This window comes from Mastomys coucha, unplaced genomic scaffold, assembly GCF_008632895.1.
Source record: "Mastomys coucha isolate ucsf_1 unplaced genomic scaffold, UCSF_Mcou_1 pScaffold14, whole genome shotgun sequence".
In the NCBI taxonomy this organism is placed as follows: Eukaryota; Metazoa; Chordata; class Mammalia; order Rodentia; family Muridae; genus Mastomys; species Mastomys coucha.
The window spans coordinates 89,415,302-89,429,287 of record NW_022196896.1 but is presented as its reverse complement, the minus strand read 5'-3'; the positions used below and the strand labels follow the sequence as shown (position 1 = coordinate 89,429,287).

Sequence of the window (13,986 nt, the reverse complement as noted above, 5' to 3'; positions counted from 1 at the left end):
GAATGTTTGAAAGGAAGGAAAGGAAGAAAGCCCTTCAGAGGAGCACCGAGTAGTAGCTGTTTGCTGACTCCAGATCCAGGCAGATTGACAGCCATAATTCACCTTCACAACCATCCTCAACTTGACACTCAATCGAATTACCTTGCATCACACCTAACTTCCAAATGAAAACAGAGTCAAAGTCACACACTTTGACTACACACACAACTAAAACTGCCAGCTGGCCTTCAGCCTTAGCCAGGATCATTGTAATAATTTCCTTGTTTCTACTAGTAGGTTTTTGTCATAGCAGAAACAATGTTTTTTTCTGTAATAAAAACCAGAAAATTTTTGCTTAAAAATCCTTCCTCAATGGGGCTACAGATATGGCTCAGCAGTTAAAAACACTGGCTTCCCTTCCAGAAAACCTGGACTGGATTTCTAGCTCCCCACATGGTGGTTCACAGCCTTTTGTAACTCCAGTTCCGGGGGATCCAGTGCTCCACTTGGCCTCTGCAGGCACATGTATTGGACACATGCAGGCAAAATTTCCATCCATTCATATATATATGAATGGATGGAAATATACATATATAAATTAAAAATGAATTCTTCAACTGCCTACATAATCTAATGTCATGCTCACGACCTCATTGAACTTCATTCTTTCTTTTCTCTTTTAAAAAAGTATTTATATTTTTATTTGTGTATTTATTGTGAGGTAGGGTACAACATGGCATGCATATGGAGGTCAGAGGTGAACTTTCAGAAATCAATTCTCTTCTCTCCTTCTACTACTAGGTCCTGGGGTCGAGCTCAGGTCTTTCTTCAAGCTTGGCATCAATCACCTTTACCCACTGATCCTTTTTATTTTTATTTTATTTATTTATTTTATTTTTTTTTTTGAGACAGGGTTTCTCTGTGTAGCCCTGGCTATCCTGGAACTCATTCTGTAGACCAGACTGGCCTCGAACTCAGAAATCCTCTTGTCTCTGCCTCCCAAGTGCTGGGATTAAAGGCATGCGCCACCACTGCCCGGCCATTTTTTTAAAATATATTTTTTTAAAGATTTATTTATTATTATATGTAAGTACACTGTAGCTGTTTTCAGACACACCAGAAGAGGGCATCCTATCTCATTACAGATGGTTGTGAGCCACTATGTGGTTGCTGGGATTTGAACTCAGGATCTCTGAAAGAGCAGTCAGTGCTCTTAAACGCTGAGCCAATTCTCCGGCAATAATTTTTTTCAAAATATTTATTTATTCATTTAATGTATATAAATACCCTGTTGCTGTCTTCAGACATACCAGAAGAGGGCATCAGATCTCATTATAGATGGTTGCGAGCCACCATGTGGTTGCTAGGAATTGAACTCAGGACCTCTGGAAGAGCAGTCAGTGCTCTTAACTGCTGAGCCATTTCTCCAGCCCCTTAAAATAATTTTGTTTAAATATATTTTAAGTGTATTGTTGTTTTGCCTACGTGAGTTATCTGAGCACCACATGCATGCAGTGCCTGCAGTGGCCAGAAGAGGGCAGCAGATACCATGAGGCTGGAATCATACAAGGCTGTCAGCCATGATGTGGGTACTAGAATGGAATTGGGATCCTTTAGAACAGCCAATACTCTTTGTTTTGTTTTGTTTTGTTTTGATACAGGGTTTCTCTCAAAACCTGGAGCCGGCTGTCCTGGAACTCACTCTGTAGACCAGGCTGTCCTGGAACTCACTCTGTAGACCAGGCTGGCCTCGAACTCAGAAATCTGCCTGCCTCTGCCTCCCAAGTGCTGGGATTAGAGGCGTGCACCACCACTGCCTGACCCAACCACTACTCTTAACCACTAAGCAATCTCTTCATCCTCCCACTGATGTACCTTCCTAGTTCCCTTTCCTTTATTAGTATTGCCTAGCTTTTAAAATCATAGTCTTACATCTACCTATCTATCTCTTTACTTACCTACCTACCTACCTATATGAGAGCATGCAACATGGAACACTTATGGATTTAAGGACAACTTTTGGAAGACAATTCTTTCCCTCCACCATGTGGGTCCCGGAATTCAATCTCAGGTCCGTAGGTGCAGCAGTAAGGGCATTAAGGAGCCAGAGCCATCTTGCCAGCCTACCTTCAACTTGTTCTTGATGTGCCCAGAGTCTTACCGTTTCTGGATGCAGTCGGTCTGTGTTTGCTGTTGTCCTTTAAACTGCTTCTTCCTCCAGTTAATTGTACAACAGTCCCTCCCTGTCTCAATTGTTGAAATGTAAGCACGCCTTTAATTCCAGCTCTGGGAGGCAGAGGCAGGTGGATCTCTGTGAGTTCCAGGCCAGCCTGCTCTACAGAGTGAGTTCCAGTACAGCCAGAGCTGTTAGATAGAGAAACCCTGTCTTGAAAAAACAAAAAATAAACAAAACAAAACAAACAAACAAACACAAAGAAAATTACAGCCAGTCAATAGTGGTGCACACCTTTAATCCCAGCACTTGGGAGGCAGAAGCAGGCAGATTTCTGAGTTTGAGGCCAGCCTGCTCTACAGAGTGAGTTCCAAGACAGCCAGAGCTGTTAGATAGAGAAACCCTGTCTTGAAAACAAAACAAAACAAAAAAAGAAAATTACAGTCCCCTCCAGTCCCTTCCGTTGTCCTCCTCTCCTTTTCTACAGTCCTTACCATCACTTAACACAATATCTAATTTTTTAAATTTTTTTTTTTTTACTAAAACAAAACAAAACAAAGACAAAGACAAAAACAACCCTGAAAAAGTTCATCAAGATGGCCCAACAACAGGTAAAGTGATCCACTGCCAAGCCTGGTGAACTGAATTTGATCCCTGGGATCAAAATGGTGGAAGGAGAGATCTATTCCTCCTGAAAGGTGTCATGTGACCTCTATATGCATGCCTTGGCATGCAGATAAACACACTAATAAAATGTAATTTATAGCTACTTAATTTTTTTTCTTTTTTCTTTTCTTTCTTTTTTTTTTTTTTTTTTTTTTTTTTGGTTTTTCAAGACAGGGTTTCTCTCTATGTAGCCCTGGCTGTCCTGGAACTCACTCTGTAGGCCAGGCTGGCTTCAAACTCAGAAATCTGCCTGCCTCTGCCTCCCAAATGCTGGGATTAAAGATGTGTGCCACCACTGCCCAGCTACTTAATTTTTTTTCTCTACATCTCTGTCTGCTAGAATCTAACATTTGTGTCTGTGTGTGTGTGTGTGTGTGTGTGTGTGTGTGTGTGTGAGAGAGAGAGAGAGAGAGAGAGAGAGAGAGAGAGAAAGAGAGAGAAAGAGAGAGTCATTTAGTAATGAATGGTTGCTGACATGTGAGGTGAGGAAGGAGGATCTCCACGATGTTGGCAGCCTAGCAAAACACGCATGAAAGGAAAAGAGAAAGACAGCAAAGGACTGCAGAGGAAGAAGAGATAGAAAGGGCACTTGTCTAACTTTCACAAGGTCCCAGATTCCATCCCTGGACTACATAAGCCAGACATGATGCCGCATGCCTGTAATATCATCACTCAGGAGGCTGAGATAAGAGGATTGCTGCTTTTGAGGTCAGCCTGGGCTACATAGTAAGTTCAAGACCAGCCTAAGACATCCAAACATAAAAACAAATAGACAAACAAATACCCCCACAAAAACCTGAGATGGAACACTTAACACGGGAAATTTGATCCAATTTAAAACTGGTTAATTTTTGTCATGTAAATATGGTTTTTTTTGAGTCAGGGTTTCTCTATGTAGTCCTGGCTGTCCTGGAATTGGTTCTGTTTCAAGCTGGCCATGAACTCACAGAGATCCACTTGCCTCTGCCTCCTGGGTGCTGGGGATGAAAGTGTGTGTCACTACTGCCTAGCTACTTTTTAATCAAAATTACAAAAAAAAATTTCAAGTTAATTCAAAGAAAAGAAGTTTCAGTTAGTAAAATAAAAAAAAAATTAATTGCATTATATAAGAAATTGATGCCCGGTAGTGGTGGCGCACGCCTTTAATCCTAGCACTTGGGAGGCAGAGGCAGGCAGATTTCTGAGTTCGAGGCCAGCCTGGTCTACAGAGTGAATTTGAGGACAGCAAGGGCTAAACAGAGAAACCCTGTCTCAAAAAAACATAAACAAAAACAAAAACAAAAACAAAATGTCAGGGCTATGACTACAGATCTGGAACTCACCACTGTGCAAGTATCAATCTGTTTTCCTTTTCATCTGATGTCAAATAATGCATACCAGGAGCCTAATAAATGCTTGCTGAATGTCAAGATTCTTTTAAATGCACCATAGTGGACTGTAAGTCTTAAGGACAGAGAACTTGACCTGTAGAGTAGATAATTTTTCACTTAATTACTTAATCACAAATGAACTCTTTTTTTTTTTTTTTTTTTAAAGATTTATTTATTACAAGTAAGTACATTGGTAGCTGTCTCCAGACACTCCAGAAGAGGGCGTCAGATCTCGTTGTGGGTGGTTGTCAGCCACTATGTGGTTGCTGGGATTTGAACTCAGGACCTTCAGAAGAGCAGTCTGTGCTCTTAACTGGTGAGCCATCTCTCCAGCCCACAAATGAACTCTTAAAAGCTCTGAGTAAGTGAGTATAATCGGTGAACCTAGGGTTTGGACAGCTGTAGTATAAAGACAAGTTCTTCTAAAACAGTCATAAAATGTAGTATTTTTGGATGTATGTTCTTTACTCACCAGACTTAATTCTTAAGCTTTTTTTTTTCCCCCTTTAAAATTAGCTTTTACAGATTTCCTTACTCTTCACCTACAGGATCATCATGGAAGTCTCACAGGAAATGCTATTCGAGGAGTTGGACAACTATTCCTATGCCGTAGAGTATTACTCCCAGGAGTCTGACCCGGAGGAGGAGGTATATCTGGGACTCGTTCACTGGATCTCCCTGCTCTTGTACGCCATAGCGTTCTTTCTGGGAATCCCAGGAAATGCCGTCGTCATTTGGTTCATGGGATTCAAATGGAAGAAGACAGTCACCACTATTTGGTTCCTCAATCTGGCCATTGCCGACTTCACCTTTGTTCTCTTCCTGCCACTGTACATTTCCTATGTGGCCTTGAGTTTCCACTGGCCCTTTGGCCTGTGGCTCTGCAAGGTTAATTCCTTCATCGCCCAACTGAACATGTTTTCCAGTGTTTTCTTCTTGACAGTGATTAGCCTGGACCGCTACATCCACTTGCTCCATCCTGGCTTGTCTCATCGGCACCGGACTCTAAAGAGCTCACTGGTTGTTGTTATATTTATCTGGCTGTTGGCTTCTCTGCTTGGAGGTCCAACCTTGTACTTCCGGGACACCATGAAGATCAACAACCACATTATTTGTTATAACAATTTCCAGGAGCATGAGCTCACCTTGATGAGACACCACGTTCTGACCTGGGTGAAGTTCCTGTTTGGTTACCTCTTCCCTTTGCTGACAATGAGCTTCTGCTACTTGTGCCTCATCTTCAAGATGAAGAAGCGAAACATTCTGATATCCAGTAAGCATCTCTGGATGATCCTGTCTGTGGTCATTGCCTTCATGGTTTGCTGGACTCCCTATCACCTGTTTAGCATTTGGGAACTTAGCATTCATCACAACAGCTCTTTCCAGAACGTGCTGCAGGGTGGAATCCCTCTCTCTACTGGCTTGGCCTTCCTTAATAGCTGCTTGAACCCCATCCTTTACGTCCTAATAAGCAAGAAGTTCCAAGCTCGCTTCAGGGCCTCTGTTACTGAGGTCCTAAAGCGCTCGCTGTGGGAAGCCAGCTGCTCTGGTACAGTCAGCGAACAACTCAGGAGCCCTGAAACCAAGAGACTGTCTCTCCTAGAAACTGCCCAATGAGTATTGTGTTCCCAGAAACTCTGCTGAGCTTTCACATGAGCCTCATAACAAATCTTTTCAGATTAGGTTTTGTTCTGATCTAAACTGACTATGTTTTTGTTCAGTTATATTTTTACTTTGGTATAAAAGGTAGGATTTCTTCCTTGCAATTTAAATCATGTATCTCTCTGGCTGCCCTCTGGTGGCGGATCTGGTACTGACAGCCTAAAAGTTTCTCCCACCGTTTTAGCCTGCGTCTATTAATGTACTGTCATGTATGTATCAAAATAAGTCATTTTTATAATGTAGACCACATTATATTAATTATCTCTATTGAAAAAGTATCAGGCTTGTTTTTTTGTTTGCTTTTGGGTCATTTTGTGTGTGTATGTGCATGTTCATGTGTTTGTAGGTGCACATGTGTGTAAACTAACTAAATCATGTGTTTCTCATGGAGACACCCACCTTATTTTTTAGAGGCCAGAGTCTTTCATTTACCTAGAGTTTACCAATGAGGCTAAAATAGCTAGCCAGCAAGAGCCAGAGATCTGCCTAGCTCCACCTCAACACTGAGATTGCCAGTGTAGGGCACCATGCCAGGCTGTTTCTAATGTGTATTCAGGTCTTCTTTGAATGCACTTTGGCTAAGCTGGGCCAGCGACCTAACTCCCTCATCATCACCTTTTCAATTACAAACAAACAAACAAACAAAAAAACCCTCAAAAAACAAAAAAAACCAAAACCTTTTGTTTGGGATAAGGTCTCACTATGTAGCCTAGGCTGGCCTCAAGTCTCCATAAACAAATTGAACATACAATATTTTAACAGCATATATTCATATATATTCAAATTTTTAATAATTTATAAAGTATTAGTTGGTTATGGATTTAAAGCTTCCATTCCTGTTAACTGTTTGTTTAATAAGTTGCTCAAAATGTCAATTTACTGTTAGTATAGCTCCGTTCTGAGTTTCTGGAATATAAACAAGATGGGGTGACTTGATCTTCCTACACTTGGAACTTCAGGTAGAAAATGATACAAAAGGCCTTAGCTTGGAATACTTGGATGAGTTAATCATTAGATCTTATTGTCCTTCCTCTCATAATTATTCCATGACCCTGTCCAGGGTCACCAGACTTCCAAGCTGCAAGCAGCACATGCTCTGCCACTGAGTCATATCCACAGTCCTCTTACAGGTTATGAATATCATGCATACAGCATTGCATGCATTGGTCAAAGCAAGACTAGGCTGGCTCAGAATCAAAGGGAGGGGCCAGATCTCTTGCCCCTTTATGAAACATGTCTACCATTTTGTGTTCGTTTTTAGTCCTCTAGAAAATCATGGTTATGGAAAATTCTGGCTAAGTACAAGTGTGTAGATTACTATAAACATATTTCCAGATGGTATAGGTGTTCTTCAGAGAGCATGCATTGCTGGCATAATTCTATCTTCTGTTCTTTTGTTTACAGGGACACCAGTATAAGATGAATAAAATGTACGTTTATGTCAGCGTTCTCCAGAATCCCCCAAGCACTATGGAGCCTTAGAACACCAAGTGCTGCCCTCTGCCGGCTCTCATGGTTCTGATAAGGCTCTTTCTCTGCTCACGGTTCTTTCAGGGCTCTCAGCCTGCTCTCATGGTTCTGACAGGGCCCCCACCTGCTCTCATGCCTCTGACAGAGCCCTCAGCTTGCTCTCATGGTTCTGACAGGGCCCTCAGGAGGCTCTCATGGTTCTGACAGGACCCCCAGCCTGCTCTCACGGTTCTGACAGAGCCCTCAGCCTGCTCTCATGGTTCTGACAGGGCCCCCAGTCTGCTCCCATGGATTTGACAAAGCCCCTTCTCTGCTCTCATGGTTCTGACAGAGGGCCCCCAGCCTGCTCTCACGGTTCTGACAGAGCCCTCAGCCTGCTCTCATGGTTCTGACAGGGCCCCCAGCCTGCTCCCATGGATTTGACAAAGCCCCTTCTCTGCCCTCATGGTTCTGACAGGGCCCCCAGCCTGCTCTCATGGTTCTGACAGAGCCCTCAGCCTGCTCTCATGGTTCTGACAGGGCCCCCAGCCTCCTCTCACGGATTTGACAAAGCCCCTTCTCTGCTCTCATGGTTCTGAGAAGGCCCCTTCTCTGCTCTCATGCTTCTGCCATAGACCTCAGGCTTCTGACACTGCCCTCTGCTGGCCCTCAAGATCCTAACACAACTAGAAAAAAATTCCCACTACTTTAGGTTGGGTCTGCTGATGTACATACATTCTTCCTAGTACATGCTTTATTCAATGTATGTATCTACATACTTATTTACAATGTGAAGCTTCCCTCACTGAAGGCAGTCAATGTGAAGCCAGACTGAGAGCAAGAATACCATCTGAAGTGACTGGGTTATTTAATCTTCTAGATTCCTATCTATAAAATACAGAAAGCTTTGTTTTGAAGACAAGGTTTTTTTGTATACCACTGTCCTGGACTGTATAATACAGATTGGCCTTGAACTAAGAGGTCTGCACGCTTCTGCCTCCTGAATGCTGAGATTAAAAGTATACACCACCACTACCTTGCTCACAAAATAAGCTTTAAGGATGAACTGTAAAAAATTATGGTAAATATATTTAGATTACATGTACCAAAATTTTAACACAAAGCTGAAACTGCTGTGATGCATTCCACAGTGTACTTCTGGAGCAGTGAAGCCTCCACAAGTGTTCCCAATGAGTAGCTTTAAGCATACTGCCTATCGCAGCACTTTCCTGCAGGCTCTAGGTTCAGAGGTCCAGATTCAAGGGAAAAAAACTTGACTTATGAACATACAATGCTCCTCTCAGGCCACAGAGCTAACTTCAGATTATACCTCCAAAAACACTGTAGGTACAGGTGGCGTACCTGTGGTCGTCAGGAGCACCTTCCAGAGTTTCACTCTACTTGCAACCTAGGCTCTATGGAGTGAACCAAATGGTAAGTACTCTCTGGCTATCAGAGTCATCTTGGCAGCCCAAGATTCAGTTTTTCAAAAAGATATTGAAGACATCTAGTGACAGTTGATCATTATCAATCAGTATCATGTACTGCCACAGAATTGCATCACTAATTATGAAATTGTACTATCTAAATCTTTAACAACACATCAGTTCTTTATTCTCTTTATACCATTTCTCACAGCAAAATGAAGAGCCAAGGGTTATCTTTCAAGCTTTTATTTAAGTGCATTGACTTGCGGATGATTTAAATTTTGTTAAAGGCAGCCACATCCATGGACTGTACGTAGTCCTCGAAAGCAGTGATCTGCTCTTCCAGCATATCCGTCCCAACCTTATCATCTTCAACCACACACTGTATTTGAAGCTTTTTAATTCCGTATCCCACTGGAACCAACTTAGCTAAAAAAGAACATCAAGGGTGAGAAAGTTAGGAAATTCTTACTGATGGGAAAACACTGAAAATGCACAAATCCCAACTCCCAAGATACATGCATCAGACTTACAGGAGCCCCACACCAAGCCGTCTGCTTGAATGCTTCGGACACACTCCTCTAGTTTTGTCATGTCTGTCTCATCATCCCAAGGCTTCACATCTAACAAGATGGAAGACTTCGCAACAACTGCAGGCTCTAAAAAAGATTAACAAGTGGATTACACCTAAATACTCAACACTTTCACCCTAAGTCAAATTTCAACTTGTTTTGAAACAGGCTATCTTTGTCTTTTTGCCAAAAACATACACAATTTGCCTTGTGTCTGTCACGCATATTCCTCTTTCTGTGTGGCTAAGAAAGAGGCATTAAATTGTGTAACAGTTTCTTTTCCACAGAGGAATGCTACAACTGCTACCATAAAGACAGCTGCAGACCAGTAGCTGTGGAGGTTTTAAAATATTGACCCATTCAACTTAACCGGGGGAAAAACGACTTCACAGCCAAGCGCTGGACAAGACCCTCACATCATTACTAACAATGAAGATAAACCACCATAAAATTACCCACTTTTAGCTTTCTTTGATTCATACTGTGCAAGGCGTTCCTCTCGTAGCTTCTTTGCTTCTTCGCTTTCCTGTACAGAGAAAAAAAAAAACATTCCACAAAGTTTGTTATCTTCGGCTTAAATGTAGTGTGACAAGGTCATCCCAAAAATGATCAGACATCAGAAAAAAGCAAATCCATCAGGAGCTCAGCCGAAAGATGGTGATTTGATTTTATTCATCATGTACCCAGTGATAACTTTTTCAAGGCAGAAACTAAAGCCACGCCAGGATCCATCCAGGCAGTGGCTACAGCGTCTGTGCTCATGCTTTAAAGACTTACTGCCTTCTCAGCATGCTTGGATAAAGATGAAGTCATACCTCCTCATCGTCAGATCCAAAGAGATCAATGTCATCATCATCTTTAGCCTCTGCAGCTCCACTTCCTGTGGTGTCTTCCACGCTGGCAGGGCCATACTTGCCCAAAGATTTCTTCACTCCCGGCAGGCTTGAAATCAAACATTCTACCACATTAGGTCGCTGTCAAAGCCCTTGCTGGGCAAAGCACACCATCTTTCTTTCCCAGGAACTCCCAATCTCTTCTGGTTATTTATTTAACCTTCAGCACAATCCCAGGTAAATAACTTTACACTTCACCCATAGTATAGTATTCAGTACTCACTATGGTTTACTCTTTCAGAATGAACATCTGTTTGAGATTTCATTAAGTATGCTCACTTCCATTCTTAGTGAACTGGAATCCACTTCCCCAAACTTCCACCCTTGCTGGTAGTTTCAGAAGAATGGCCAGGGACCGAATGAACGAGCTACCCTCACACCCCAGCGGTGGCCCCCCCAGGTCGAAGCACATTATCAGGGAGGTGTGGGGAAAAGTTGAACTGCAGTTGTCCATGTTCTACCTGTTCTGTGAGAAAATGGAGGACTTCAGTCTCTTGGCCTTTTAAGGTCACAAAGAAATTCAGCTTACACTAGGTCAACAATGCTATAAAGCAACTTTAACCCGGGTCCTACTTTGCCACGTAAAAATCCAAGTAACACAAAGATACTTTTACCTGGCCTTTTCCTTTTCATAAGACTTGATGTGATTGTACCAACGTAGGGCATGGCACAGGTCAGCAGGTGGTGGACCGGAGACTGCTTCAAATACTGCCACATCTGCCTGCGATGGCACATACCTGCCGGGTGACACAAAAACAAGTGCACATACCTTTAAAAGAAAAGACATAAAAGCTGGCTGGTAAATGACATAGCCCACATTCGTCAAACTAACTAGTAGGAACTATTACAGGGCTAACCTAAATTGCTTCTAATTGGAAGTGCACAGAATATGTTTGAATCTGTACAATCAAGAATTATTTGCGCTGGGCAGTGGTGGCACACGACTTTAATCCCAGCACTTGGGAGGCAGAGGCAGGCGGATTTCTGAGTTCGAGGCCAGCCTGATCTACACAGAGAAACCTTGTCTCGAAAAATAACCAAAAATTATCATATGCCACTAGGGAGAACTCCAAGGCTACCATCACCCCCACAGGCTTCCCACAGGTTTAAACTAAGTAACTAGTCAAAGGACGCGGAAGAACCGGCTGAACGCAGCCACACGGAGAGCAAGCATTATTTCAATTATCGCGCTGGCAGCCCCTCCCGGGAGGTCCAGCCCCAGAGACCTCGGGAGACCTAACTCGGTTTCCCCTAGCTTCGATCGACCCGCTTCCCTCCCGCCCAGCCCGCGCCACGTGGCCCCGTGCCCCCCGGCCTCCCGGCTCACCCCTCAATGTAGCTCTTGTCCGCCAGGTAATCGTTGAGCACCTGGAGGCCGGCAGGGGTTTTCAAGTCTCCGAAACCCATGGCGAAGGCTGCAACCAGGGGCCGAGCAAGAGCGGAGGAAAAGAGCGCCAGAAGCCCGCGGCCAGCGCTTAAGGAAAAAAGGGCCCGGGCCGGCCGGAAAACTCCTTATATAGAGACGGAGGCGTTCCCCTCCGCTGCACCGGCCAGAGGTTAAAGGTCAGAGCACGTTCCTAGTCTCGTTCCTCCACGGAGAATTGCGTAAAATTGTTAACTAGACGGCCCACGGATCGTCCGCGGACCTTCCCTTGTGTTTGGAGGGAAATTAATAAAAGAGGCATTTTAAGATGCCTAGCTCCAAGGACTCCAAAACGAAGGGAAACGCCCCTTGAGGAGCCGGAGTGGAACGAAAGCGCACGGGGGCAAGGCCTCGGCTACTTCCGGCGGAACTGCAGGTCCCAGCCGTCTTCTCCGCTTCCTCCCGGTTCGCTCTCCGGCTGACGGAAATTGCCGAACAGGTCCAAAAGGGGGCGGGGGAGAAATTGTCAAATCTGGGTTTATAGTCCCTCCTGGCTTTCCGTCCGCCAGGTCGGACTGACGGAGTTAGCCGTGGCCGCCATATTGACTTAGCGGCCGGGTTTTGAGGGGTCAGAGAGACCCGGACCAGTCCGCGGAACAGCTCGGTGAGCCCCAGAGGAAAGGTGAGGGCGCGTTTAAGTGGGGAAGTTGAAGTGCCTCGAGCGGTGTTTTCTTTCTTGGCAGGACTGCATCCTTTAGGTCAGGCAAGGCATTCTCCTCTTGTCCTTGACTGGGTACCACCTCCTGCCCCGCCACCTCCGGAACCCGGGAGAACCGGCCGGTGAGGGTTACATAGTTTCTGGTCTGATGGAGCATAAGCAAGATGATCAGGAGACCTTTGCGAGTTCGGGCTTGCGAGCTCCTCTCTGTCTCTCTCTTTGCAGGGGAAAACAGGACATGACCCTTTCAGGAGACCGGTTCGTTTCCCAGCGTCACGAGAGACTTAAACTTAGGCATCTGTTTAGCTGCTGTCTTGAAACTGTCCACACTACTGTTTGTTCTGTCTAGTTCACTGATCATGTTGGGTAGTATTTTATTCATTCCACTGACGAGGAGAACTGCGGAGATAGTCAGGTGGTTAAGAGTGCCTTGCAGAAAGGATCCGAGTTCGGTTCCCACTATCCCAATCAGAAGACTCCCAACTGCCACTCTTCTTTGGGCTGTGAGCACCGGCACTTATAAGTGCACATTTACCCACACAGGGACAAGCACATGCACACATAAACTAAAAATGAATCTTAAAAAGTTAGCTCGGAGTCCTGCTGCAGATCAGGAATCAAGTTTTCGAGATTCTTTGTCTTTAAGATCAAACACAAATTTCTGGGAATTTTTTCCCCGCCACCGAGTTTCGCATCCTTAAATCTAGTATTCTAAGCTAGAGCATCAGCGCCTTTTAGAAAGTTATTTTAATAAGTCACAACCAAGAAAGATATTAGAGATATGCCAGGGTGTGGTGGTACTTGTCCGTAATCCCAGACTGGGGCGGCTGAGACAGGAGGATTGAACCAGGAACCTTGTGTGTGCTTAGGTAAGGACTTTACTCACTGAACTACATCCTTGTCTTGACTGGTTATTTTTTGTTCCTATTTGATGGCTACTATGTCTGAAATACATATTAGAGCTGGGAGGTAGCTTAGTTGGTAACGATGCTTGCCAATCCTGACATCCTGAGTTAGATGGCCAGGACCCACATTGATGGAAAGAAAGAACTGCCTTTCAAAAGTTGTCATTTGACTTTCACATGCACCTGCCCCACCCCCTTTGTGTGTATATGGTAACACTCATGGAGTAAGTAAATGAATGTCAACAACACCAACAATAAAACATATACCAATGTGGACATGGTAGTGCGTGTTGATAATTCTGCTCCTTGCTTGGGAAGTAGAGGCCTGAAGTTTAGAAGTCCAAGTTGATCCTTGACTTCATAGCAGGTTTGAAGCCAGTCTGAGGTACATGAGGTCTATCTCACAACAAAACAAAACAACAAAACAAAAACAAAAACAAAAAACCCCACCAAATTAAAAGACTGCAGTAAAACAAACTGTACATCATATAAGCCAGGCTATCCTCAAACTCTTTATGTAGTACAGGCTGTTTTCATAGGATGAAGTCTCATGTATATACCTCAGGCTGGCCTCAAATTCAGGGTTCTCATGCTTTAGGTTCCCCAGTGCCAGAATCACAGGCATAGGCCGCTGGGCTCAGCCTCATCAGTACTTTTTAAAAATGGGATTGGTACTGCTTGTTCTGGAATTTGGTGGCAGAATTGTTTGGGGACTTGCTAGTCTTCAGAAAAGAGAAATAACTGTCACGGACACCTGTGTGATGGCGGTATTTGAGGTGAAAACTTCAAGGAAAGTCAGCCTCTTGCCT

The 13,986-nt window shown here is 44.0% G+C and overlaps 3 protein-coding genes and 2 non-coding genes across 5 annotated transcripts in view; 2 read left to right on the top strand and 3 right to left on the bottom strand.

The window, feature by feature from the left end:
- Positions 1 to 6,118, top strand: part of Gpr1 (G protein-coupled receptor 1) — a 33,658-nt gene extending 27,540 nt beyond the window's left edge. Inside the window, exon 3 of the mRNA XM_031367719.1 lies at positions 4,737 to 6,118. Coding sequence (XP_031223579.1) covers positions 4,744 to 5,805 — 1,062 coding nt within the window. The 5' untranslated portion in view covers positions 4,737 to 4,743 and the 3' untranslated portion in view covers positions 5,806 to 6,118. The remainder of the gene's footprint in view (positions 1 to 4,736) is intronic.
- A 2,838-nt stretch (positions 6,119 to 8,956) lies between these two features.
- On the bottom strand, positions 8,957 to 11,893 carry Eef1b2 (eukaryotic translation elongation factor 1 beta 2). Its single transcript, XM_031367709.1, has 6 exons — positions 11,519 to 11,893; positions 10,806 to 10,928; positions 10,114 to 10,240; positions 9,758 to 9,824; positions 9,260 to 9,385; positions 8,957 to 9,155 (listed from the first exon to the last, which is right to left on the bottom strand). Exons 1-6 carry the CDS (start codon positions 11,596 to 11,598, stop codon positions 9,001 to 9,003), a joined length of 678 nt encoding a protein of 225 aa, XP_031223569.1. The 5' UTR covers positions 11,599 to 11,893; the 3' UTR covers positions 8,957 to 9,000.
- Positions 9,507 to 9,638, bottom strand: LOC116089594. Its single transcript, XR_004118379.1, has one exon. It is a non-coding gene; the product is annotated as a small nucleolar RNA SNORA41 (small nucleolar RNA).
- On the bottom strand, positions 9,909 to 9,985 carry LOC116089590. The gene has a single exon (XR_004118375.1). It is a non-coding gene; the product is annotated as a small nucleolar RNA SNORD51 (small nucleolar RNA).
- A 202-nt stretch (positions 11,894 to 12,095) lies between the features above and the next one.
- Positions 12,096 to 13,986, top strand: part of Ndufs1 (NADH:ubiquinone oxidoreductase core subunit S1) — a 39,363-nt gene continuing 37,472 nt past the window's right edge. Inside the window, exon 1 of the mRNA XM_031368987.1 lies at positions 12,096 to 12,236. The gene's annotated coding sequence lies outside the window, so the exon portion shown is untranslated. The remainder of the gene's footprint in view (positions 12,237 to 13,986) is intronic.